General features: G+C 44.5%; 1 protein-coding gene across 2 annotated transcripts in view; it reads left to right on the top strand.

Moving 5' to 3' along the window:
- PAPPA (pappalysin 1) overlaps positions 1-23,513 on the top strand; it is a 554,424-nt gene that overhangs the window by 348,871 nt on the left and 182,040 nt on the right. For both annotated transcript variants that reach the window (XM_075324089.1, XM_075324088.1), the window contains exon 10: positions 16,323-16,516. In XM_075324089.1, the coding sequence (XP_075180204.1) occupies positions 16,323-16,516 (194 nt within the window). The remainder of the gene's footprint in view (positions 1-16,322; positions 16,517-23,513) is intronic.

The following is a 23,513-nucleotide window of genomic DNA, read 5'->3' as shown; positions in this document are numbered from 1 at the left end:
AATTCATTTTGGTGTCATTTTGGAAGGTTTTCTGGTGAGTCCGTAAAAATGGCGTAAAACTCGGACAAAATTGTTCACAGCTGTGACTTTTGAGTGATAAATGCTTCAAGGGGTCTTCCCCATGCTGATGCCATGTCATTTGAGCACTCTTCTGAGACTTTTGTGACATTTTTAGGGTTTCTCCATGCTGCCGGGGGGTCATTTCACAAAAATACTCGGGTCTCCCATAGGATAACATTGGGCTCGGTGCTCGGGCCGAGTACACGAGTATCTTGGGAGGCTCGGCCCGAGCTTCGAGCACCCGAGCTTTTTAGTACTCGCTCATCACTAGTAACAGTTCTTGAAATAAAGGCACTGTCAGAAAACTGAAGAAGATACCATGGGTTCAATGTTGGACTAGCTACCGGAAAAAACGCCAGTAATACCAGGTATGGCCACGGTTACCTGCATTGATCTCCGGAGCTCTCACCTGAGCCTGGACTGAGCTCAGGGTTTGCAGGACCTAATTGCGAGCGCTGACTAATTCCCTGCTGATTGCGGTTCAGTTCATGACATCTGCGGACAGGCCGGGCTGAACTCGATGCAGGTAACCGCAGCCAGACCTGGTATTACTGGCAGTTTCTCCGGTAGCCAGTCCGACACTGCATGGGTTTACCGGGAGGGGGGGGGTATACCAGGTCTACCTAGTCTTTATATTGACTTGTATCGCACAATATTAGAGTATAAGATGCCTGAAGAATGATCAGGTCACATCTTTTAACCGATCGGCGTCTTTGGAAACCTGATGTCAGGTTTCCGGGTTTTCCAGTCCTCTTTTGAAAAAGCTTGCCCTCGGTTAACATGGAGTTTTATGTTCTGTTGCCCTACTTCCTGTCCAGCTGCTTAAAAGGCCGCCTCTAAGCCTAGTCCAGTGCCTGAGTATACTGCTTGCTGTGTGCTCCTGCTTTACTGCTGCTGCTACTTGGATCCTCCTGAAAATCTACCGACCGACTCTGGACCACACCCGGTTTCTTCAAACTGTGCCCGGACTCCGTCTGCCGTCTTTGGTCAGCACGTCTGCCCGGTTTCTTCCGGTTCGTAACCATTCTGGACTTTCATCCCGTACGGACACTTCTGGACTTTACCGCTTGCCCCTTGTGTCCCGGCTGCGGCGCATTTAGGCCTTCCGGGGTTGATTGCCGGACAGTCCCTGTATAGGGGTTTGCTCTGGTGGTCTCCCTGGGGGAGTCCGGTGCGTGGCCCCGGGAATTCCCTCCGCTCCGTTTCGGGAAGGTATTTCGTGTGTTTGTTCTGCTGTGTTTGTTCTGCTGTGTTTGTTCCGTTGTGTATCTACCGTGGTTACATATCATAAACATCTTGTACCACAAACTCGTCTCTGGCTGTCATTGCCCTAACGCTATCGAAATCCTCAAAACATACAATAGTATTACACCTGAAGTGGTTAAAAGATGCTCAAACGTCTAACATACAAAGAGCAAGTGATTTTTACATATAAATAAATACGTTCAATGTTTTTAAGTGTTTTCTGAGTGCTTTTTCAGGTGGTTTGTGGAGCACAGCCTTACAAAGACGTTGTGTGGATGAAGAGTGTCAAAATGATGACCAACTCTTGCTCATGTCTAGTATAAAGGCTTGATAGGCAAACCTAAAATATACGTCCAAGGAAAGAGATCACATGAGCACAAACTACTCAATTGATCAAAAATATATAGAGATCAGTTTATATAATTTTGTTAAAGTCATCAACTCGGAATCAGACGATGGTTGAGTTAAGAGTCACACAGCGCGGTCTCCCCCACTATTACCTCTCCCCATCATTTTCTGTCTCTATTGTTGACAGGTACATTTCGTCTTAGGCCTTGGCTGTATTCTGTGGATAGTTTACAGACCTTAGTGACTGTAAATTAATTAGGACCTTTTGTGTTTTCTCTCAATCCTACTTTAATCAGATAATGCTGCTACAAACTATCCAAGAAGAAGTATATTGACTCAGTCAGGCTGCCCTGGCCTTTCGAGAACACAACGCTAAGGAAGAGGAAATAAAAGAACTGAGATTGATCATCTGTATTTTAATTCCACTTAAATAAACTAGCGGTAAAACATTGCATAGTAATTATAAGAATTGATGCTAAGGGTAGGTAAATGGATGAAATGAAATTAATGTAATAGTCATAATCAGTAAATAGTATCTCATGCCTGGTGATCAATATGGAGTAATGTTCTTTATATTGGCAAAAGGTTTGTTTTCTACATCCACTTTTGAAATTGATTGCGATTTGTATATTATCAAGAAAAGTTGGATGAAGGAGAAGAGTAACACATGACTACAGCATCAGACCATTGTCAGAGACGGGTATGTAATGGATGGCCAGGGAACATAAGAATCCCTATGCAGACCCTAAGACTGGGGTCCCTGAGCTCATCCTCACACCCAGAGGTACCCTTAAAGGTAGGGAAGTCTGGGCTCCCGACCTGGGCCTGCCTCCTGTCCTGGCCCTGATGACAAAGTCCCCACCACCCAGACCCACTGATCAGGACAGAAATCCGAAAAACCCCACCAAATATGAAAAACAGACAGGAGTAAAATAAAACCTCATGCACACCTAATACCTACTCCAGGGAACAACCAAAATTATTATGGTAGGGCTAACAAGGGGAAAGGAGGTAATAACAAAAACAAACAACAATCGAGAAAGCACAGCAGACAGCAACAAGCCTATCCTTTCTGCTCCTGGGCTAGCTCCAAACTGAGTTGAATAACCAGCAACCTCTCCAAGAAGCAAAGGGATTAAATACAGCCCAGAAGTGCTCATCTGAAGACAGCTGAGCAATCTGCTGTTGCACCAAGGAAGAGATTAAACCTAAAATACCCAAAGGAAAAAAGCAATGTTTAAATTTGCATGGTCTCAGATGGTAATAGAGATCTCTGATCCTGACCCTGTCCATATACATGTGATAACCGTATACTGAGTGTGTTTGTAGTGTATAGAGCAGTAAAAATCTACACACAGCCTTTAAAAGCAACGTGCATTGTAACTTGTCACAAAACATCTTTGCCCTGCACCAGTGCCGATCTTCTCTGCCTGGCATGACCCAACCAACCTTCTTCGATGACCCAACTGGTCTTCTTGGCTGCTCTGCAGCAATTGTGGTCCACATGTGTCTAGTCTAATGTAATAGGTAAATAAGGAGCTCAAAGGAACTGGTCAACAGACCAGTGAAGAAATAGTTTTGGGCACCAATCTGTGATTTTAGCTCCCTATTTAAATTTCTAAAGCTTCTTACCTGCACTAGCTACTGTATTTTACTGGTGCTGTTTGAACTCTGATCCTGCTTTTCTCTTCAACATCACCCTGAATAACACCTGAATACTAACTTTCTGATGCATTTTGAGTCAATCCGACATAAAGATAAATTTAAAAAGTATAACCCAATATGTCTAACAATCAAACTAGCATCACATATTGACCTTCATTGATTCAATGCTTGGACTACCTGTCCACTTTCTGGGGTTTTTTTGAGTCTTGGCAATTGATCAAGCACCAGATTAACAAATTTCCCAGAAAAGTCTTTATTAAATCTTTAATAAAAAAGTAATATGGACATTCAGGATGGACAGATCCTACACACTGTGGCTTCTTTCTGTGGATCTTCACCAAGTTCTCAGTGTCTCTGCCCCACCAGCCAAAGGATCTAAAGGACCTGAGAAACTACAATCCATATCTGAGGATATGCTAGCGTTAAAGAACAAATATATTCAAGAGGAATTGAATCCTATGTGGATAATACAAAAATCAATTTCACCGAAGTGTAAATTTTTTGTAATTTGCTTCTGCGTGGTTCCTCAAGATGTTGGCAAGGCTGGCCATCAAAATCTTAAAAAAAAAAAAAAAAATACTTATACTTATACTTACCTTATCACGCATCTATTTGATCTCTCCGCTCTTCACTGCTTCCCATGAGATCCTTGGCGCATCTTATTATAGCCATTGAATACTGAAAATAACTACAGGAAGTACAAACAGACTTCAAAGGACACAAGTCAAGTTATTTTCTCTAGTCAAGCCCCATTCAGGCTGTTTTGGACATCTGAAAGAATGATTGTCCAGAGAAGAAAAAGTGAACACTGCCATGAGTCCTGTGTCATGCCACCAGTAAAGCATCCAGAGACCATTTAGGTGTGAGGTTCATTTTCATCCAAGGTAGTGGGATCGCTCACAATTTTCCATAAGATCACTGGAATGACAAAAATGATATCTAATTATTCTCCTAGAGCAACTTCTTCCAACCATAAATGAGAAATTTGGTGACAAATAATGCTTTTCCAGTATGAAGGAGGGCTTTTATATACAGCATTCTAACATGCTGTACATAAGAGACCAGGCCGTTGTGTAGAGCGTAAAAATTACTTTATAATACTCACCTAATGGTTGGTCCAGAGCAGACTGGTCAGATGGGTGTCTCTGTTCTCCGGATCCGGCGCCTCCTCTTTTCGCCATCTTTGTCCTCCTTCTTGTGAAGCTAGTGTGGATGACGCGTTCTATGTCATCTACACTAGTCGGCAATGAGGTCCTGCATAGGCGCTCTTTGATCTCCCCTGACTAGGGCAGATCAAAGTATTGTAGTGCGTAATTATATAACAGCCCACTGGTGGTGACTGCAGCTTATAGTCACCAAATCTGTTGACAGGTTCCATTTAATGTAAGTGTAGAGAGCGGCCACGTCCCAGGCCCTTGGGATACTCGGTTCCAAGCGGTGGATAACGGTGATCACCGTCACAGGTGCCCGTGCCTGGTTCCATGACCTGGGGGGCGCTCGGTACCATGGTTATTTTGTATGTCACTCGTGACGCCACTAGCGGGTTGCGGTAATAAGATGTCCCGCCGCTGCTGTGGTTCTAGGGACAGATGGTATAGCAGCAAGTGTGTTTGCGCCCTCCTCCAGTAGGGGTGTTACGGGGGAACTGGCAGATTAGGACCAGGAGGTATATATCCCAATCGCCAGTCGGGGCCCACCGTGCTCCAGATGGTAATGGAGCTGCTGGCACCCTGTGGGTTAGGCGGAGACTATAGAGCTGGATGGCTCTGAGATAACCCAGGGAACCGGTCACATGTGTAGTGACATGTCAGACTGGACGATAACCCAGTTAGTGTGTCGGTGGAATTGCCGCAACCCCGACCACGTGTGCAGGAAACACGTCAGACCGGATGGTGACCAGGTAGCATTGACCGAGAAGACCGCTGCGACAGCGCCCTGTCGGCCACGTGTGTCAGACACGACAGGCCGAGCGGTCCTTCGATTAGCGTTTCTGGTCACTACTCGAACGGCCACGTGTGTAGAGGACACGTCAGGCCAAGGGATCACACCAGTAGCGTAGACTGGGAAGCAAAGGAGGATAATAGGTTCACACACCCAATCCTGGAACACCTGGGGTATGCTGTCCATGCGTGTAGGAGGCACAAACGGACAGGTGGCACAACAGGTATGCTGTCCGTGTGTGTAGGAGGCACAATTGGACAGGTGACGCAGAAGCCACAGCCCAGTTAACGCCACTGGACTGCTATAGCACAACAGGAACGGTAGCAAGGAAGCACGGCGCCCGACCCTCATGTGCTGAGCCACGAATCTTGGCGTGACAGGCACCGTTCGCCTAGCTCTACCTACCGCTTCCAACAAGGCTTATGCCACCATGAATTCTAAGTGAATATGAGTAAAAACTGCGCACCTCCATGTTTTCTCCAACCCCTTTTATAACTTAGATCCGCCCCAAACCCAGGGTGGAACCACCAAGGTCCAATAGCAGAGTGCCACATCATCAGCGACATCACCAGGGGCCTATCCGGAACCGCCACGTCAATGATGACCTCATGGTAGCCACGCCACACTTCCCCTGTCGTCTTCTGACGACCAATGGTGAGGTGCCGGATCATAGGGGCGGGCCTCTGCGAGCCAGTCAGGAGTGGTCACGTCATCAGGACACCTGACACCCTCTGCTCTATCAGGGCCTGCCACTTCACGGACATGCTCAGTGAGGTTCTTACCGGAGCTAGCCTCTGATGCACTAAGTGCCTGAGCATGCTCAGTAGCCTGAACAACAGACTCAGAAATCAGACTATCTGCCTGAGCATGCTCAGTAGGAACATCCCAGAACTTAGACACAGCACGAAGTCCAAGTACCTGTGCAAAGAGACTGTTAGGGTTAATTGTGGGAGCATGCTCAGTAGCCTGAACCGAGGACTTAGTCTCAGAAATGACACAATCAGGCTGAGCATGCTCACTAGGCAAAACACCGGGCTTAGACTCTGGCTGGGGTAAATCGGCACCTGGGCGCAACAGGAACCGCAGCAGGCTGCTTGCGGCTATGGAGACGCCGGTTCGTAACAAGGGGCTTAAGTCCCTTGTAGGTGTGCTGCGCCTTGTGGTGCGCCAGTAATAGACACGACACAGTTCTTGCAGATTAACCGGTATTTACTCACTGGATATTGCAAGTGCAGTTTGGTACGGCTGGTCAACCGACTTTCCTTTGTCCCGATGCTGACTTGAGACCCTGTTGAGCTCTCCGGGCACATGCAGAGCTGATGGTCCCCTTGCCTGCAGCTGTTGGTAACCTGCGGCGCTCCGCTCCTTTGTCTTTCCGGGCCCAGTATGACAGGCCTCGTGGTCCCTTGTGGGGTAGGTTACTTCTTGGTGCCCTCTCCCGGGTCCTATATATGAGGCTGTGTCCCTGAGCCTATGGGTGGTGTGGTACCCTGGAAATCACCACACACAGCTGGATCAGCAGGCCTCCTGGAGCTATCATCTAGTTATCCCCTCCCTCTGTTAGAATTAGCATAAGCATTATACAAATGACTCACTTTGTTTAGCAGGACCTGTGGGAGGTCATACCCATGTGACCAGAAGGGGCGGAGCCTCAGCCTCCAAAGCTGGATACAAGGTCACATGGGTATGACCTCACCACAGGTCCTGCTAAACAAAGTGAGTTGTTTGTATAATGCTTATGCTAATTCTAACAGGGGGAGGGGATAACTATGAATATATTATCTGCTCCAGTGCAACTGTCACTCAAGAAGCTGCTCATTTTATAAACTTCACTTTCTTGGATTTCAAAACCTAAACATCCGAGCTGACCACTACAGATATGTATAGAATCAGCCTGATAGTGCCAGTATAGCACTGGCTTTAGGTTATATACGAAAATCCTGGTGATTGGTTCCCTTTAACACTAGAACTACTGAGGTAGTCATTTTGACTACTTTGCACCATGTATTTCTATATAGGTGTCACGAGTCCAGTAGTTCTCGTGTTAAATGATAATTACTCTGGACTTCTGACTAGTCTGTTAATTGCTATGACTTTTCGAAATGCAGCATATAGTCTGATGAGCATGATCTGTGCACCGGAGTGTGAATCACCTACAGAATGGATGGCAAATATGCATCAAGCATGGTTGAGCTGTATCATAAAAATCTTTTCTCTTATAATGCCTGATCGAAGCTCTTAAGAGTGCTTTACACGCTAGCGATCTCGTTAGCGATGTAACACGCCAGATCACACATTCGATTTGCCGAGATCGCACATGTGTCCGGCGCTAAAAAAAAAAAATGACCTATGTGCGATCTCGGCAAATCTTATCTGCGATCTGGCGTGTCACTTGCTAACGTGATTGCTAGCGATGTCGCAATGTGTAAAGCACCCTTTACTCAACGATCCCTCACTATAAATCTATTTCCATTGAGTCCCATTTATTGCTTTTCTGGTATCCTTTTTGGTTATTCCCACGATTTCCCCAGTGGTAGGCAGCTACTATACAGATGCAACCTAAGGTCCCCGCAGAGAAATACATATCGCTGTATTGTAGTTGAAGGGAAAGAACCTTGGAGCCACTTAGATCCAGCTAAGAATTATGGCTTGGACAAGTCATGCTCTAGAAGACCATTTTGAACTGCTCTTTTCTCGCGTTTCTCTCAATATACTTGTTTATATTAGAAAGATTCATCAACACTTAAACCTGTAAAAAAATATATATTTTTTTAAACATAATAGAAAAATGAAACACAGAATGTAACATTCGTGTATCACATCTTTATCGTGGGATTCTAGCGAGAACTTGTGTAAACACAAGTCTACAAAGGATATGTAATATTGAGTTTCAGAAAACTTGCCAGTAATATAATAAAGAGTCCGTCGTAGATGGTTGTTTGTGTACATGAGAGGGAAAATGATGCCGGTGGGCTGTGTAGGAATGTAAAGTATGCACCAGTAGAGATGAAACAGATTAAGAAGACCCTTTTGGAAGAAAGTTCCTCTGGGGTACATTTCGGATTCTGTAATTCTCTAGAGAACATTTTTTGAATAAAGATAAAGACTTTGCTGAGAACTTGTCCAAATAATTCTGCCAAAAACTTAGCATGAAAACAATATCACAAATTGCCATCTGGATACATGTAAGTGTTATTCTTTGGGGTTAGGTATGCTCTAAGAATTCAAATACCTAAAAAAATGTTTGCGCATATTTGTCCTTTCTTGTTTAGCGGATGGATAGTCAGGCGGCATGAAAATCGCTGCCCAACAACAATGTATTTTTCTCTGCCTTTACGGTACTTTGAAACTGCAACTGATATCTTCTGGTTACGTCCATATTTAATAAGAGATAACAGGAACTGGTTTTCATCACAATGCCGGGGCAATCAGTTGTGAGTGATATCTGGCTCACATATGTAGGTCTTGTGTTCTGTATGGAATTATGCCCACTTCACCTTGGTTGATATCCTCAATATCTGGTTTCTGTTGCTTGTTCATTCTTTCGAACCTTCTGTGGTTATGATACATTCTTCAACCTATACTCATTACTTGAGGCTGAATGTATGTTCTAATTTAAAGGGTTGTTAAAAACTGAATTTTTAAAACATTTCTTAAAAATCAAAAAATACAGATGTTGGCCTTTAGATATGTTGGCATCTGGGCTGGAGTACACATTGCGGAAAACTGGTTTTAGGCTAAACTAGCTAGACAAAGTGTAGGCCATTTTGTGATCTTAATGCCCCCACATGGATTTGACTTTTGCGTCAACTTGTAGTTTTTTATAGCAACTTAAGACAATTTTGAAATGGTATTTCCATAATTTAAATGTTGTCATACCTTTAGACTAAAGGGCACTTTACACGCAGCCACATCGCTAGCGATGTCGCTGTCGATCGCACCCGCCCCCGTCATTTGTGCGTCACGGGCAAATCACTGCCCGTGGCGTGCAATATTGTTAGTCCCCGTCACACGGACTTACCTCCTTTCTAAGGGGGCGGTTCGTGCAGAGTCAAAGTAACGTTACACGGCAGCCATCCAATAGGGGCGGAGAGCAGCCGAAAGAAAGTGATGCCCACTTCTTTGCCGGAGGACGCAGGTACGGTGTTGTTCGTCATTCCTGGGGTGTCACACCTAGTGATGTGTGCTGCCTCAGAAACGACAAACAACCTGCGTCCTGCAAAGGCAACGTTATTTGGGATTAGAACGACGTGTCAACAATCAACGATTGGGTGAGTATTTTTATCGTTAGCAGTCGTTCGTGCGTTTCACACGCAACAACGTTGCTAGCGAGGCCGGATGTGCGTCACGAATTTCGTGAACCCAACGACATCACGTTAGCGATGTCATTGCGTGTAAAGCCCCCTTAAATAAAAGCTGAGGGAAAAAAGCACTAACAAAGCCAAAGCAGATGAAGAACAAAGTTGATGAGGAACTGTTACTGCGCTCCTGAAGATTTGACATAAATCCAGAAAAACTGAATTTAAGTGGTTTTATTCAACGCATTTCGAAGTGTCATCTCACTTCTTCAGCCGGAAATCCACCAATATTAATATTGGTGGATTTCATTATGAAATTTTATAATACTCACCTAAGGGGCGGTCCGGTCCAATGGGTGTTGCTGCTCTCCAGTCTGGCGCCTCATCTCTGCTGCTATCGCCATCCTCCTTATACCCAGTCCAGTGCAGATGACACATCTACGTCATCTACGCAGGCTGACACAGGCGCACTTTGATCTGCCCTGAGATCAAAGTACTGTAATTTGCAGGCGCAAAGAAAAGTTAAAGACCACACGCGCATGCACACTCCAATACTTTGATCATCCCTGAGCAAGGCAAGAGAAGTGCACCTGCACAGAACAGCAATGCCGGCCAGATTGAATGACATAGGAAGCGTCATGCACAGGGGCCTCAGAAAAAGGAGGATGGCAAAGAACAGGCGCCGGATCGGAGACCATCAACACCCATCGGACTGGAACGTCCCCAAGGTGAGTATAAGAAAGGTGTTTTTTACGTTCTGCAGAGCGGTTTGGGTTCTTATATACAGTATGTTAGAATGCTGTATATAAGAGCTCAGTGGTGGTGGCATAGTTGCCAAATCTGGTGACTGGACCGGTTCTGAACTAGTCATCATAGTATTAGGTATATTATCCATTATATAGCCTTTTTTGTGAGAGCTGACTACATATACATTTTTGCTATTCCTTTTTGTTCTTTGCATGAGCTGTCCTGAAGCATCCTGTTCTAGGAATATTAAGTACACTAATCTATTCCTAAAGAGGAAACCCAAAAACATAGTGCGGTAAGCCAAGTACTTGGATGATCTCTGTCTGTAGTTATCCTCCCTAACACTTTACAAACCTTGGCAGGCATGTTTATTGGGGTCTTAGACAAAATTAGGAACAAATTAGCCTCTGTAGAGATCAAACTGTAGTTTAGACTGAACCATTTTGTTAGTTTGAAAAATATATATATAAATGAATGGATGTTTTCTAGATAAGCGCTATACTATACTTTTTATTTTGTTGTATATTGGCTATTATAGTTTATATCTAATGTTAATTATTTTTACTGACGTTTTGCTGTTATTATGTAACAGGTAAAGGAAAATAGATCTTAATCTTAGGCAAAGTTAATCATATTTATTATTAGTAGCAAAAAATAATCAAAGGAGTAATTAATTAGTTATTTATATGAGGTTAATCCAAACAGTTGACTATTTGGCTCTATTTACACTAAGGTTTTCTTCTTTATGCCAGGAGTTCTGATATTTTTGGCTTGAACCTTGTCAGGTTCTCTGCGTGGATGTGAGTGTTAAAGAGGACTTGATTAAAATAATTAAGCTAAATAGCTTGTTAAAATCCCTACGTTCCCCTGATTCCTCATTTTTTTCCACGTTTTGCTTTGCGTCGCTCTATTGCAGAGATATTCGCAATTGTTTCTTTTGGAGCGCAGTTTGTGAAGTCTTTGCTTTGTTCCTTCAGAGTCTTCTTTGGGGAAATATGCTTTCACTCTTCCCTGCCAAATAGTGCCAATTATAGCTCTGAGCAGTGGTGTAACTAAAGTCTGATGTCTTATGGTGTGACGAACTACCACAAGTGTCACCAGATGCAACTAGTGACAGGGAAGTCAAAAAAGCAGAGGTCAGGAGCCAGAGGGTCATATATGGAACACAGGAATGAAGTAGAACCGAAGTCAGAGCACAAGCCGAAGGTCAGAAGCAAGGAAGTCACGTAAGGTACACTAGGAGAAAGCGAAGGCGAGGTCGGGGGACAAGCCGTAGGTCAGAAGCCAGGAAGTCATGTAAGGTCCACTGGGGAGAAGCGAAGCCGAGGTCAGGGTACAAGCCGAAGATCAGGAGCCAATGAACAATGTCATAGTCATGGACACGGGAGCAGAGGTGTACCAAGAGGTCCGGGGTAGGAGGACAAGATCAAAGCACATACGGAATCCAGACCACTTACTGCAGGCAGGAACTTTTACTAGTGGCATTCCGGGTGAGGTTGCTTCCTAATGAAGTAGAGCAATCACCTGGAACAAGGCGCCTGGAGAGAGGCCCCTGCCAACACCAGCGCAGGAACCGAGGGTGGGAACCACCCATCCACCAGTGGAAAATACAAAGCAGAACATCGGCTCTGCTGAAAGCAGAGCACAACAGATAAGAACCATGACAGATGGGTTCTGTGGCAAAGTTTGAGCACTGAAGCAGGTGCTGAGAGGTGGGTGGGAGTGTGGAGCAGTGAATATCCATATTGTTTAATAACAGCACACGTGACCACCCGCCGCTGCAGGAAGCTGGCTGCTGGGTGTTCAACTGTGCTGCTATTAAAGAACATGAATATTCACTGCTCCCAAGGCGCATATTCCAGTCTACATTTTAGCACTGACTTCAGTGCAAAGAGGTGGACAGGATTATGGGTGTGGGGAACAGTGAATATTCATATCCTTAATCGGCAGTGCAGGGACCCAATGGGACACTGTGCAGTAATGCATTTCAGCAGGATGCATACCCTCGGATGCACATGCAGCTGAAACAGGTGATCAGCTCAACATTCCCCCTTTACCCCCTGGCCTGGTAACAGTCATGATCCCTGTACACACGATCACTATGCTCCTGGCTCTGATACACGATAGATTGCTAGATCAGCTGCTGAGCCGTGACTGACAGCACCTAGGAATGAGGTATGGATGTAAATGCATACCCACCAGAAAAGACCTGAAGAAAAACCCAGGTGGACCACAAACCAGAGATTTCACATAGTGTGCTTCAGGAGAAACAAATGTGAATATCTCTACAATGGAGTAGTACAGGGCAAAACGAAAAGAGCTGCTGAATCAGGGGCGCTCAGGGATTTATACAAGGTGTTTGAAAATGGGACAAGATTTCTTAAATTTGAGAGTGCATAAAAAGACTAATTCCCAGGCAACACATAAGCACCTCTATGATTCGGAAAGCCCGAGTCACAGGTATGATGAATTAATCATCAATAAATCACTTGCCAATAAATATATATTGCTATTTTCATTATATACATTTTTTTAAATTGAGTAAAAGATGAACATTCTTGAATTCTTCTTTAATATAAGGAATTCATGTCTGGCATGAAAACATAATGTAGCTCCTAGCTGGATGGCAAGAAGCGGTAAAATAAACCCATAAGGTCTCCAGACTGTCCCCAAGTGCTATTTTAGAGGTATGCCTGCAGATGTATTTAATCTGATAAGGCATTTGATATGGATTACTAATGCTGCAGTCTTTCAAGGATATACTTACAGTATATACTGCAGCTTTGAATATGGTAATGAGGTAGGACTTGTCCTCTGGACTACTCTCTTCTTGGATAATCTATTCACGCTTCTATGGACATGATTGACAGCCTTGATACAATATATGTTTACTATTATGCAGAATGTCAATCAAACCTGGGGATACTTAATTAGAAAATCCAAGGCAGGACTAGTCCAGGGGAAGAGACATCCCACCAGACTAGTCCTACCTTCTTACCATTTGCGAAACCACAGAATAAAAGCACATTCGTCAAAGATTAGCAATCACATGAACCACTGACATGTTAAAGGAGCGTATGGCCCTCCGTGTGCCGTGATTTTGGCACAAGTGTACGTAAGAATAGACACTTGAGGGCACTTTACACACAGCGACATCGCTAGCGATGTCACTGGTGAAAGCACCCGCCCCCGTCGGTTGTGCGTCACGGGCAAATCTCTGCCCGTGACGCACAACATCGCTAACAGCCGTCACACATACTTACCTGCAGAGCGACATCGCTGTTGCCGGTAAACCACCTCCTTTCTAAGGGGGCGGTCTGTGCGGCGTCACAGCGGCGTCATCTCCGCCCAATAGAAGCTGAGGGGCGGAGATGAGCGGCCGTAACATCCCACCCTCCTTCCTTCCTTCCTAATTGCCGGCGGCTGCAGGTAAGGAGATGTTCGTCGTTCCTGCGGTGTCACACATAGCGATGTGTGCTGCCGCAGGAACAACGAACAACATCGTACCTGCAGCAGCAACAATATTTCAGATTAGAACGACGTGTCAACGATCAACGATATGGTGAGTATTTTTGATCGTTAACGGTCGTTCCTGTGTTTCACACGCAACGACGTCGCTAACGAGGCCGGATGTGCGTCACGAATTTCGTGACCCCAACGACATCTCGTTAGCGATGTCGTTGCGTGTAAAGTGGCCTTTATACTCACCTATCCACAATCCTGCTGTCTGTGGTTCTGAAGTCTCCGCAATGCTGTGTCCGGCCGCCGCTGTCTCACCGCTGCTGCTACTTCTGGGTCAGCTGTGCAGTGAATATGCCTGAGCATAATTAGCCAGCCTGGAAGCAGGAGACAGCAGCAGCTGAAGACAACGTCACTGGAGACAGGTGAGTTTAAAAAGCTTTTATTTTTTTTATTTTTTTTTTTAAATATACATGTTTTTTCTGGTACATATTGCATGGATCATATCACTGTGTGTTCCGTGTGACATCAGTGATGCGGGAGAAAAATGGACCGGGCAGAACATACAAACACCCATGTGTGCTGCACGGAAATGCAGTCAGTGGGAAAAGCAGTCAGTGAGACATCACTGATGTGTGCACAGACTCATTGATTATAATGGGTTTGCGTATGTCCGTGATTCTGGTACATATAAAAACTGCAACATACGTACCGGAATCACTGACATGTAAAGGTGGCCTAAGGGCTTATTTGCACTTCAGTATTTTGCATCGCTGTATGTATGCCAAAACCAGGAGTGGATCTTACAGAGAAAAACTATACTTGAAAGATTGACACTTGTTTTTATGTGTTTTTTATGCAGATTTTGGCTCAAATCTGTATGTATGTTTATACCAGCTATGCCATCAAAATCAATGAGATTTCTGAATTGATGTGCATATGTTGCTTATTTTTTCCTTGCCGGTTTGCTGCAGAAAATATTTGTTGGCATGTCAATTGTTGGTGCATATTTGCCTGCGGTTTTTAACCCTTCCACCCATTGACTTCATTAAGAAAAACATGTAGCACAAAATCACAACAAAAAAGTATGTGTTTTTTGGTGCGTTTCTCTGCCAGAAAGTTCAGATTTGGTGCAGAAAATTTCTGCACCAAATCTGCAATGTGCGCACATAGCCTTAAGGCCACTTTACACACCGTGACATCGCTAGTAATGTCGCTGGTGAAAGCACTCGCCCCTGTTGGTTGTGCGTCATGGGAAAATCGCTGTCCGTGGCGCACAACATCAGTAAGAATGGTCACACATACTTACCTGCCTAGCGATGTCGCTGTGGCCGGCGAACCGCCTCCTTTCTAAGGGGGCGCTTTGTGCGGCGTCACAGCAACGTCACTAAGCAGCCGCTTAATAGAAGCGGAGGGGCGGAGATGAGCGGGCCGAACATCCCGCCCACCTCCTTCCTTCCTCATTACCAGCGGCCGCAGGTACGGTGATGATCCTCGTTCCTGCGGTGTCACACGTAGCGATGTGTGCTGCCACAGGAACGACGAACAACCTGCGTCCTGCAACAGCAACGATAATTGGGAATAGAACGACGCGTCAACGATCAACGATAAGGTAAGTAATTTTGATCGTTAACGGTCGTTCGTGCGTTTCACACGCAACGACGTCGCTAACGAGGCCGGATGTGCGTCACGAATTCCGTGACCCCAACGACATCTTGTTACATGTTGTTGCATGTAAAGCGGCCTTTAGAGTTATGTTGAAAATGTTAACATTCAAATTGATCTGCACACTTGTGTTTTGTACTTCTAATGGAGGGTCTTATTATTCAAAGTGGAGAGTTTCTAAAAATAGCTCTAAGGCCTTCTTCACACATCACTCCGGTACATGTGACATCCATTATCACACGTACCGAAGACACAGACACATGTAGACCCATGAAACTCAATGGATTTGAGCACATGTCCGTGTTTTGACATGGACCATGTGTTCATGTGGAGCACGCACGTGTCCGTGTTCTCCACACGGTGACATGTCCATTTTCTGCCGGCGGCACGAGTGTCACACAGACCAAACACTGATGTGATTTGTGTTGCATGTACTAGAGAAAACATAGGTGACATAAAAATACCAAATTTTTATACTGTTTCTGTCTCTGCAGTTGCTTCCAGGCTCACTCATTATGCTCATGAATATTCACTGTAGACCTGGAAGCAACAGCAGAAATAGAGACCGCAGCACTGGAGACAAGTAAGTATACCAGCTCCTGCTGTCTTTGTGCTATCTAGATGTCACACGTATAGCACAGGGACAGCACACGTAACAAACACACAAGGATACATGTACACACATATGCACCTTCACCATGGGCCGTGCAAAACATTAGCGTAAACGAGGCCTCACATTGGGGGCTCAATATTACAGACGTGATTTGTTCTCTCATTCATCTGCACTCTCCGCAGCTTTTAGCTGCCCAACCTCTGGTGATCAGGCAGGTCCTCGTAAAGATAATGTAATTCATTCTAAAATCTACATTACTTGTATATTTCTTTGTCATACAGATGAACCCAGTAGATGTTATTTCCATGATGGCGATGGCGTCTGTGAGGATTTTGAAAAGATGACAAGTATTAAAGATTGTGGTGTCTACACTCCAAATGGCTTCCAAGATCAATGGGCCTCAAATGTCACAGTGTCCCACCATAGCGATGAATGCCCAGGAAGGGTAGTGATTGGTCAACCTGCTGCTACTCAGGTAAGTAATCAAAAAAATTAGCTGAAAATCTTTATTTATTTACAGGGCTTTTAATCTAAATTCTCTAGCGGCATGTCTTTAGAGTTTGGGATGAAACCTCATGCAAAAACCCTGCAGATGTGTTTTCAGTGGGATTTGAACCCTGAACCCCTGTGCTGCAGTGATACAATGTGGACCACTGAGCCATCATGCTGCCCAATTTTCATCTAGAGCATTTATACAGTTATATCAGAAAGTGTTGGCACCCTTTAAAGTGATCCAAAAAATCAAGTATTTCTCCCAGAAAAATATTGCAATTACATGTTTTGTTATACACATGTTTATTTCATTTGTGTGTATTGGAACAACACAAAAAGAAAAATAAGGCAAACTGGACATAACTTCACACAAAACACCAAAAATGCAACAAGCAAAGTTGGCACCCTCAACTTAATATTTTGGTTGCAAACCCTCTAAAATAAATAACTGCAATCAATGGCTTCCTACAACCATCCACAAGCTTCTTTCTCCTCTCAACTGGAATTTTTGACTCTTCTTTTACAAATTGCTCCAGGTCTCTCCTATTTGAAGGCCTCTTCTTCCAATAGCAATTTTAAGATCTCACCACAGGTGTTCAATGGGATTTACATCCGGAGTCATGGCTGCCACTTCACATCTCTACAGCAATTTGTTTTCATCCATTTCTGGGGGCTTCTTGAAATATGTTTGGGGTCATTGTCCTGCTGGAAGACCCAAGACCTAAGATGCAAACCCAGCTTTTTGACAATGGCTACTACAGTGTAACTCAAAATGTTTTGGTAATCTACAGATTTCATGATGCCTTCCACACCATCAAGGCACCTAGAGCCAGAGGCAGCAGAGCAGCCCCAAAACATCTTTAAGCTGCCACGATATCTGACTTTAGGTACTGTGTTATTTTCTTTGTAAGCCTCATTTCAATTTTGGTAAACAGTCGGATGTGCTTTACCAAAAAGCTCTGTCTTGGTCTCATCTGTCCACAAGACGCTTTCCCAGAAGGATTTTGACTTCCTCATATACATTTTGGCAAACAGCAGTCTCGCTTTTTTACGTCTCTGTGGCAGCAGTGGGTTTCTCTTGGATCTCATGCCATAGCATTTCATTTAATTCAAATGTCAACAGATCGACTGATACACCCTGAGCCTTCAGGACAGCTTGAATTTCTTTGAAATTTGATTGGGGCTGCTTATCTGCCATCTAGACTATCCTATATTGCAACCTTTCATCAATGTTTCTCTGCTGTCCACGTTCAGGGAGATTAACTACATTGCAATGAGTTGTAAAGTTCATGATTATGTTGCGCACGGTGGACAAAGGAACATCAAGACCTCTGGAGATGGACTTGTAAACTTGTTCTCCAGGCCTCAGACAGTTATCTAATCATCTTTCTGTTCCCCATACTTAGTGTGGCACACACAGACACACAATGCAAAGATTGAGCCAACTTCTCTCCTTGTCTAATTTCAGGTGTGATTTTCATATTGCCCACACTTTTATTTGCCACTTGTGAGTTTGAATGACCATCACATGTTTGAAACAAAGTGTTTTATCTCCAATTTTGGAAAGGTGCAAACAATTTTGTCCAGACCATTTTTAGGGTTTTGTGTGAAATTATTTCCAATTTGCCTTTTTCTTCTCTGTTTTTTTATTTTTTTGTGTTGTGCCAATACACATAAAAAAAGTAAACATTTGTATAGCAAAACATGTAAGTGCAACAATTTTCTGGGAGAATTACCTTTTTCATTTTCTGGAACACTTTTAAGGGTGCCAACACTTTTACTTTTGACTGTATATACCAAATAGGTTAATCATACAAAAACACTATAGAACTTTGAGTTTGTTTGCATTTTTTTGTTCAGCATTTTTGGTACACATTTTTTGTATCAATATATATAAACACATTGAACTTTGTAGTGTGTATTGGACCCTTGATTTATAAGATCTAAAGAGTTATGTATTAGAAAAGATACAAACAAATACAGTGCCATACAGTTATCCTTACCTTATATTTTCAAGACGCATTAGAAATGAGTAGATCTTCTGAAATTCAAATTTGTCCAGTTTGTCAAATTTTCCCCAAAAGGCAATTTGTGCTCTATAAATTCATAAGGACCTCAGTACTTACACACTTGTAATTGCTCAGAAAATATGTGTGACGGATGGAAAGAGACAGGACCCTGCTGACCATATAAGCTTACACTCAACAGGAGAGAGAAAATATGCCACTGACTATAAAGCCTGCTTTACATGTTACGATTCTGCATATGATATCGTATGCGATCGTAACCGCCCCCATTGTATGTGCGGCACGTTCAATTTTGTTGAATGTGCCGCACAAACGATTAACCCCCGTCACACGTACTTACCCGTCCATACGACCTCGCTGTGGGCGGCGAACGTCCACTTCCTGGAGTGGGAGGGACGTTCGGCGTGACATCGACGTCACGCTGCAGCCGGCCAATAGAAGCGGAGGGGCGGAGCTGAGCGGGACGTAAACGTCCCGCCCACCTCCTTCCTTCCGCATTACCGACCGGGAGCCGCAGGACTCAGGTAAGATCTGTTCATCGTTCCCAAGGTGTCACACACTGCGATATGTGCTACCCCGGGTACGATGAACAATCTGACGTTCAATTCATGAGGAATCAACGACGTGTGTGCCATGAACGTTTTACCGTTCACTCGCAATCACACGTAGCTGTTACACACTGCAATGTACCTTACGGTGCCGGATGTGCGTCACTTACGACGTGACCCCGCCGACACATTGTAAGATACATTGCAGCGTGTAAAGCGGGCTTTAGAGCTTACACTCTACAGGAGAGAGAGAATATGTCACTGACCATAAGAGCTTACACTCCACAAGAGAGAGATTATGCTGCTAACCATAAGAGCTTATATTCTACAGGAGATAGAGAGGACCCCACTGACCATAAGAGTTTGCACTCCGCAGGAGACAGAGAGGACCCCACTGACCATAAGAGCTTACACTCTACAGGAGAGAGAGAGTATGCCGCTGACCATAAGTGCTTATACTCTCCAGGGAGAGAGAGTATGCCACTGACCATAAAAGGTTACATTCTACAGGAGAGAGAGAGTATGCCACTAGCTATAAGAGCTTATACTCTACAGTGAGAGAGAGTACGCCGCTGACCATAAGAGCTTATACTCTACAGGGAGAGAGAGTATGCCGCTGACCATAAGAGCTTATACTCTACAGGTTAGAGAGTGAGAAAGAGAGGACCCCACTAAGCATAAGAGCTTATACTCTATAAAAGAAAGAGACGACCTCATTTGCTCATTTCTAATGTGTCTTGAAAATACAAAGTAAGGATAACTCTATGGCCCTATCTTTGTTCTTAAGAGGGTGTTCGAGTAGCTTGGTGTTAGATTTGTCTATAGCCCCGATATCACCTTCTTCTCCTTGATTAGCCACCAAACACCTTCGACAGCAGATGGTGGAGCTGTCAATTGAGGAGAGGAAGATGCCACAGCAGGGGGTTACCAAAAAAGACTGCACATGTTCATCATAGAAGTAGCACTTAGGGGCAATACAGAAATCTATCACCTTATATTTTCAAGACCTACACAGCCATATATTAAGTTGGGGGGTATCACATTGATGACAGGTTCCCGTTAATAGCTGGATATTCACTCAAGATGATCCATGATCCTGCCAGTAAACAGTTGCATGTGTATAGTCAATTCCCTATCCTTATTTATAAGGCCTCCTGCTTTCCCGCTTTCTTTGCTTTGTTTAGTGCATTGTCAATAATTAATAAATCTTAGTAGTGTATTATTCAATTCTCTGTCCTGACTGGCACCTTCATCTTATCTTTACACACAGTTTTTCCTCGGGGCTTGTGTTCTCATAGACTGAACATTAAATTGACGGCTCACCTTTACTTTCATATTGGGATTTGCATTTACAATCCCTCTAATATGTAGCTATTATCCGAATTGCTTCCTTTACAAGAAGCAGCAGTTCCAGTAAGAAAGCAGGTGTAGGTAAATCACATTCTCTGAGGCTGTCCTTGGTCCAAGCTTGTGACACTCATAGTCAATCAATGAAAAATCAAAGGTCTTCTTAGATGACACATCGAGACTGGCTTCTGTTGACAGTGCTCTGAAGAGTAACTATGGAAGATTATAAGCGGCTGCTGAAAAGTCTTTGGTTTTACCCAGAAAGAAACGAGATAGGATGATGAAACTTTACATTTATTCCACATACTCTCCACTGATGTCAACACACTTATTACACTGGTATTCCAACTTCTGTAAGCCTAGCAAAAAGAAGGATTTCTGAGGTGCCTCTAACCAGGCATCCGTAGCAGCCATGGCATCAGAAATGGTGTGAAATTTGGTACCCTTGAGATGTTTCTTCAGGTTTGGAAATAGATGATAGTCAGAGGGAGCTAGATCTGTTGAATAAGGTTGGTAGTCAACCAGCTGGAAGCCCAGCTCTGCCAGTTTTGCCGTGGTCGCTTGTGCAGTGTGAGCGGGGGCATTGTCTTGCAGGAACAAGATTCCTTTTGACAGCTTGCCGCCTCTTTTGGCCTTCAGAGCTGCCTTCAGTTAGTCAAAAAGTTCAATATAATACCTTGCATTGATGGTGGAACCCTTTTGAAGGTAGTCCACTACCATCACCTTATTGGCTGATTTTTGAGCCCTGAACTTCTTTGGACGAGGAGAACCACTGTGCCTCCACGCTTTTCACTGCTCCTTGTTTTCAGGGTCATACAAAAAATCCAGGTATCATCCTTTAGTGACCAATTGATCCAGGAAGTTCTTATCAATCCAGAAACGCTGAGCAATGGACCGGGAAGTTTTCACTCACATGCTTCTCTGATCTGTTGTCAAAAATTTGGGGACCCATTTTGCAGATCGCTTCCTCATGTCCAAATGTTCATGGATAATGATACAAACACATTCACACATTCACGGGAAATCCCCATGATGTCTGCTATTGCTTTAGCTGAAATTCATCAATTCTCCAGTATGAGGTTGTGCACAGCATTGATGATCTCCGGAACAACAACCACTCTCGGTCGTCCAGAACGTTCCTCATCGTTGGTGCTGATGCTGAAGTGGCCCGTTTTAAATTTGGCGTCCCAGACCTTACAGAAACAAGAATTTTATCCCTCCTCTGCTCTCAGTTGCTGTGAATATCACATTAGACACCACCATTTTGTTTTCCTGCGTGCGTAGAACACTAAAACACAACATTTTGAAAACATATATTAGACACATAAGGTTTTCATGTGATGTAACATTTGTTACCATAGAAACAAAAAAGATCACAAAGAAAAAGACTTATCAGCAGCCCCTCATACATTTTTACGCAAATTTACCCACTTTGTCAAAGTTGTATAAGGAACTGATTGGGCAGCAGACACTTTCTGTCTTAGGGATTTTTTTGGTAAAGGAATCTTCTACTATAGAAGCTCCGTGAACCTTTCCTTTAATATTCATCCCGTTCTTCCCTTCCAAAAATAATTTCAAATTTCTGAATGATCCAGAACTTCCACTTACCCCTCCCCAGATTAATCTCTGAACTATTGCAATGATGTACATGGCTACATTTCTTGTTATGAGATTCTTGTCATGAAATAAACACCTTCGAGGCCAGATGGTTCTGTTGTTAGTTTTCTCCACTGGTGACCTCACAAGCAGTAGAGAAGGCTCCAAAATGGTTGAAAACAATGGAAATGACATCTGTCGTCCAGCTGTGAGTTTGTGTATCTGAAACATGGACATTAGTGATGAGCGAGCATGCTTGTAACTACTCGGTACTCGCACGAGTATCACTGTACTCGGGCTGCTCGGCGGGGTACCGAGTAATTTTGCAATACTCGTGCTTTACTCGTGGTCTTCATCCCTGCATGTTGGCGCTCTTTTGAGAGCCAGCCCTCATGCAGGGATTGGCTGGCAGACCACTGCAATGCCACAGCCCTGTTAGTTGTGGAATTGCAGTGATTGGCCGGCCTGCACAGCGTGACCGAGCCTTTATACCGGCCGGCGCGCTGTGCTCTGTACACAGCCATCTCATATTCCCTGCTTTCCACGCCCACAGGCGCCTATGATTGGTTGCAGTGAGACACGCCCCCACGCTGAGTGACAGGTGTCACACTGCACCCAATCACAGCAGCCGGTGGGCGTGTCTATACTGTGCAGTAAAATAAATAAATAAATAATTAAAAAAACGGCGTGCGGTTCCCCCCAATTTTAATACCAGCCAGATAAAGCCATACAGCTGAAGGCTGGTATTCTCAGGATGGGGAGCCCCACGTTATGGGGAGCCCCCCACCCTAACAATATCAGTCAGCAGCTGGCCAGAATTGCCGCATACATTATATGCGACAATTCTGGGGCTGTACCCGGCTCTTCCCGATTTACCCTGGTGCGTTGGCAAATCGGGGTAATAAGGAGTTATTGGAAGCCCATAGCTGCCAATAAGTCCTAGATTAATCATGTCAGGCGTCTATGAGACACCCTCCATGATTAATCTGTAAGTTACAGTAAATAAACACACACACCAGAAAAAATCCTTTATTAGAAATAAAAAACACACACATATACCCTGGTTCACCACTTTAATCAGCCCGAAAAAGCCCTCCTTGTCCGGCGTAATCCAGGATGATCCAGCGTCGCATCCAGCGCTGCTGCATGGAGGTGACCGGAGCTGCAGCAGACACCGCCGCTCCGGTCACCTCCACACAGCAAATGAACACAGCCGCGCGATCAGCTGCTGTCACTGAGGTTACCCGCTGTCACCGCTGCATCCACCGGTGGCCGCGGGTAACCTCAGTGACAGCAGCTGATCGCGCGGCTGTGTTCATTTGCTGTGTGGAGGTGACCGGAGCGGCTGTGTCTGCTGCGGCTCCGGTCACCTCCATACAGCACAGCTGGATGCGACGCTGGATCATCCTGGATTACGCCGGACATGGAGGGCTTTTTCGGGCTGATTAAAGTGGTGAACCAG

The sequence above is a fragment of the Anomaloglossus baeobatrachus genome, chromosome 9 (assembly GCF_048569485.1).
Source record: "Anomaloglossus baeobatrachus isolate aAnoBae1 chromosome 9, aAnoBae1.hap1, whole genome shotgun sequence".
NCBI lineage: Eukaryota > Metazoa > Chordata > Amphibia > Anura > Aromobatidae > Anomaloglossus > Anomaloglossus baeobatrachus.
Note: the sequence above shows the minus strand (reverse complement) of the source record. Positions and strands in the feature narration are given on the sequence as shown.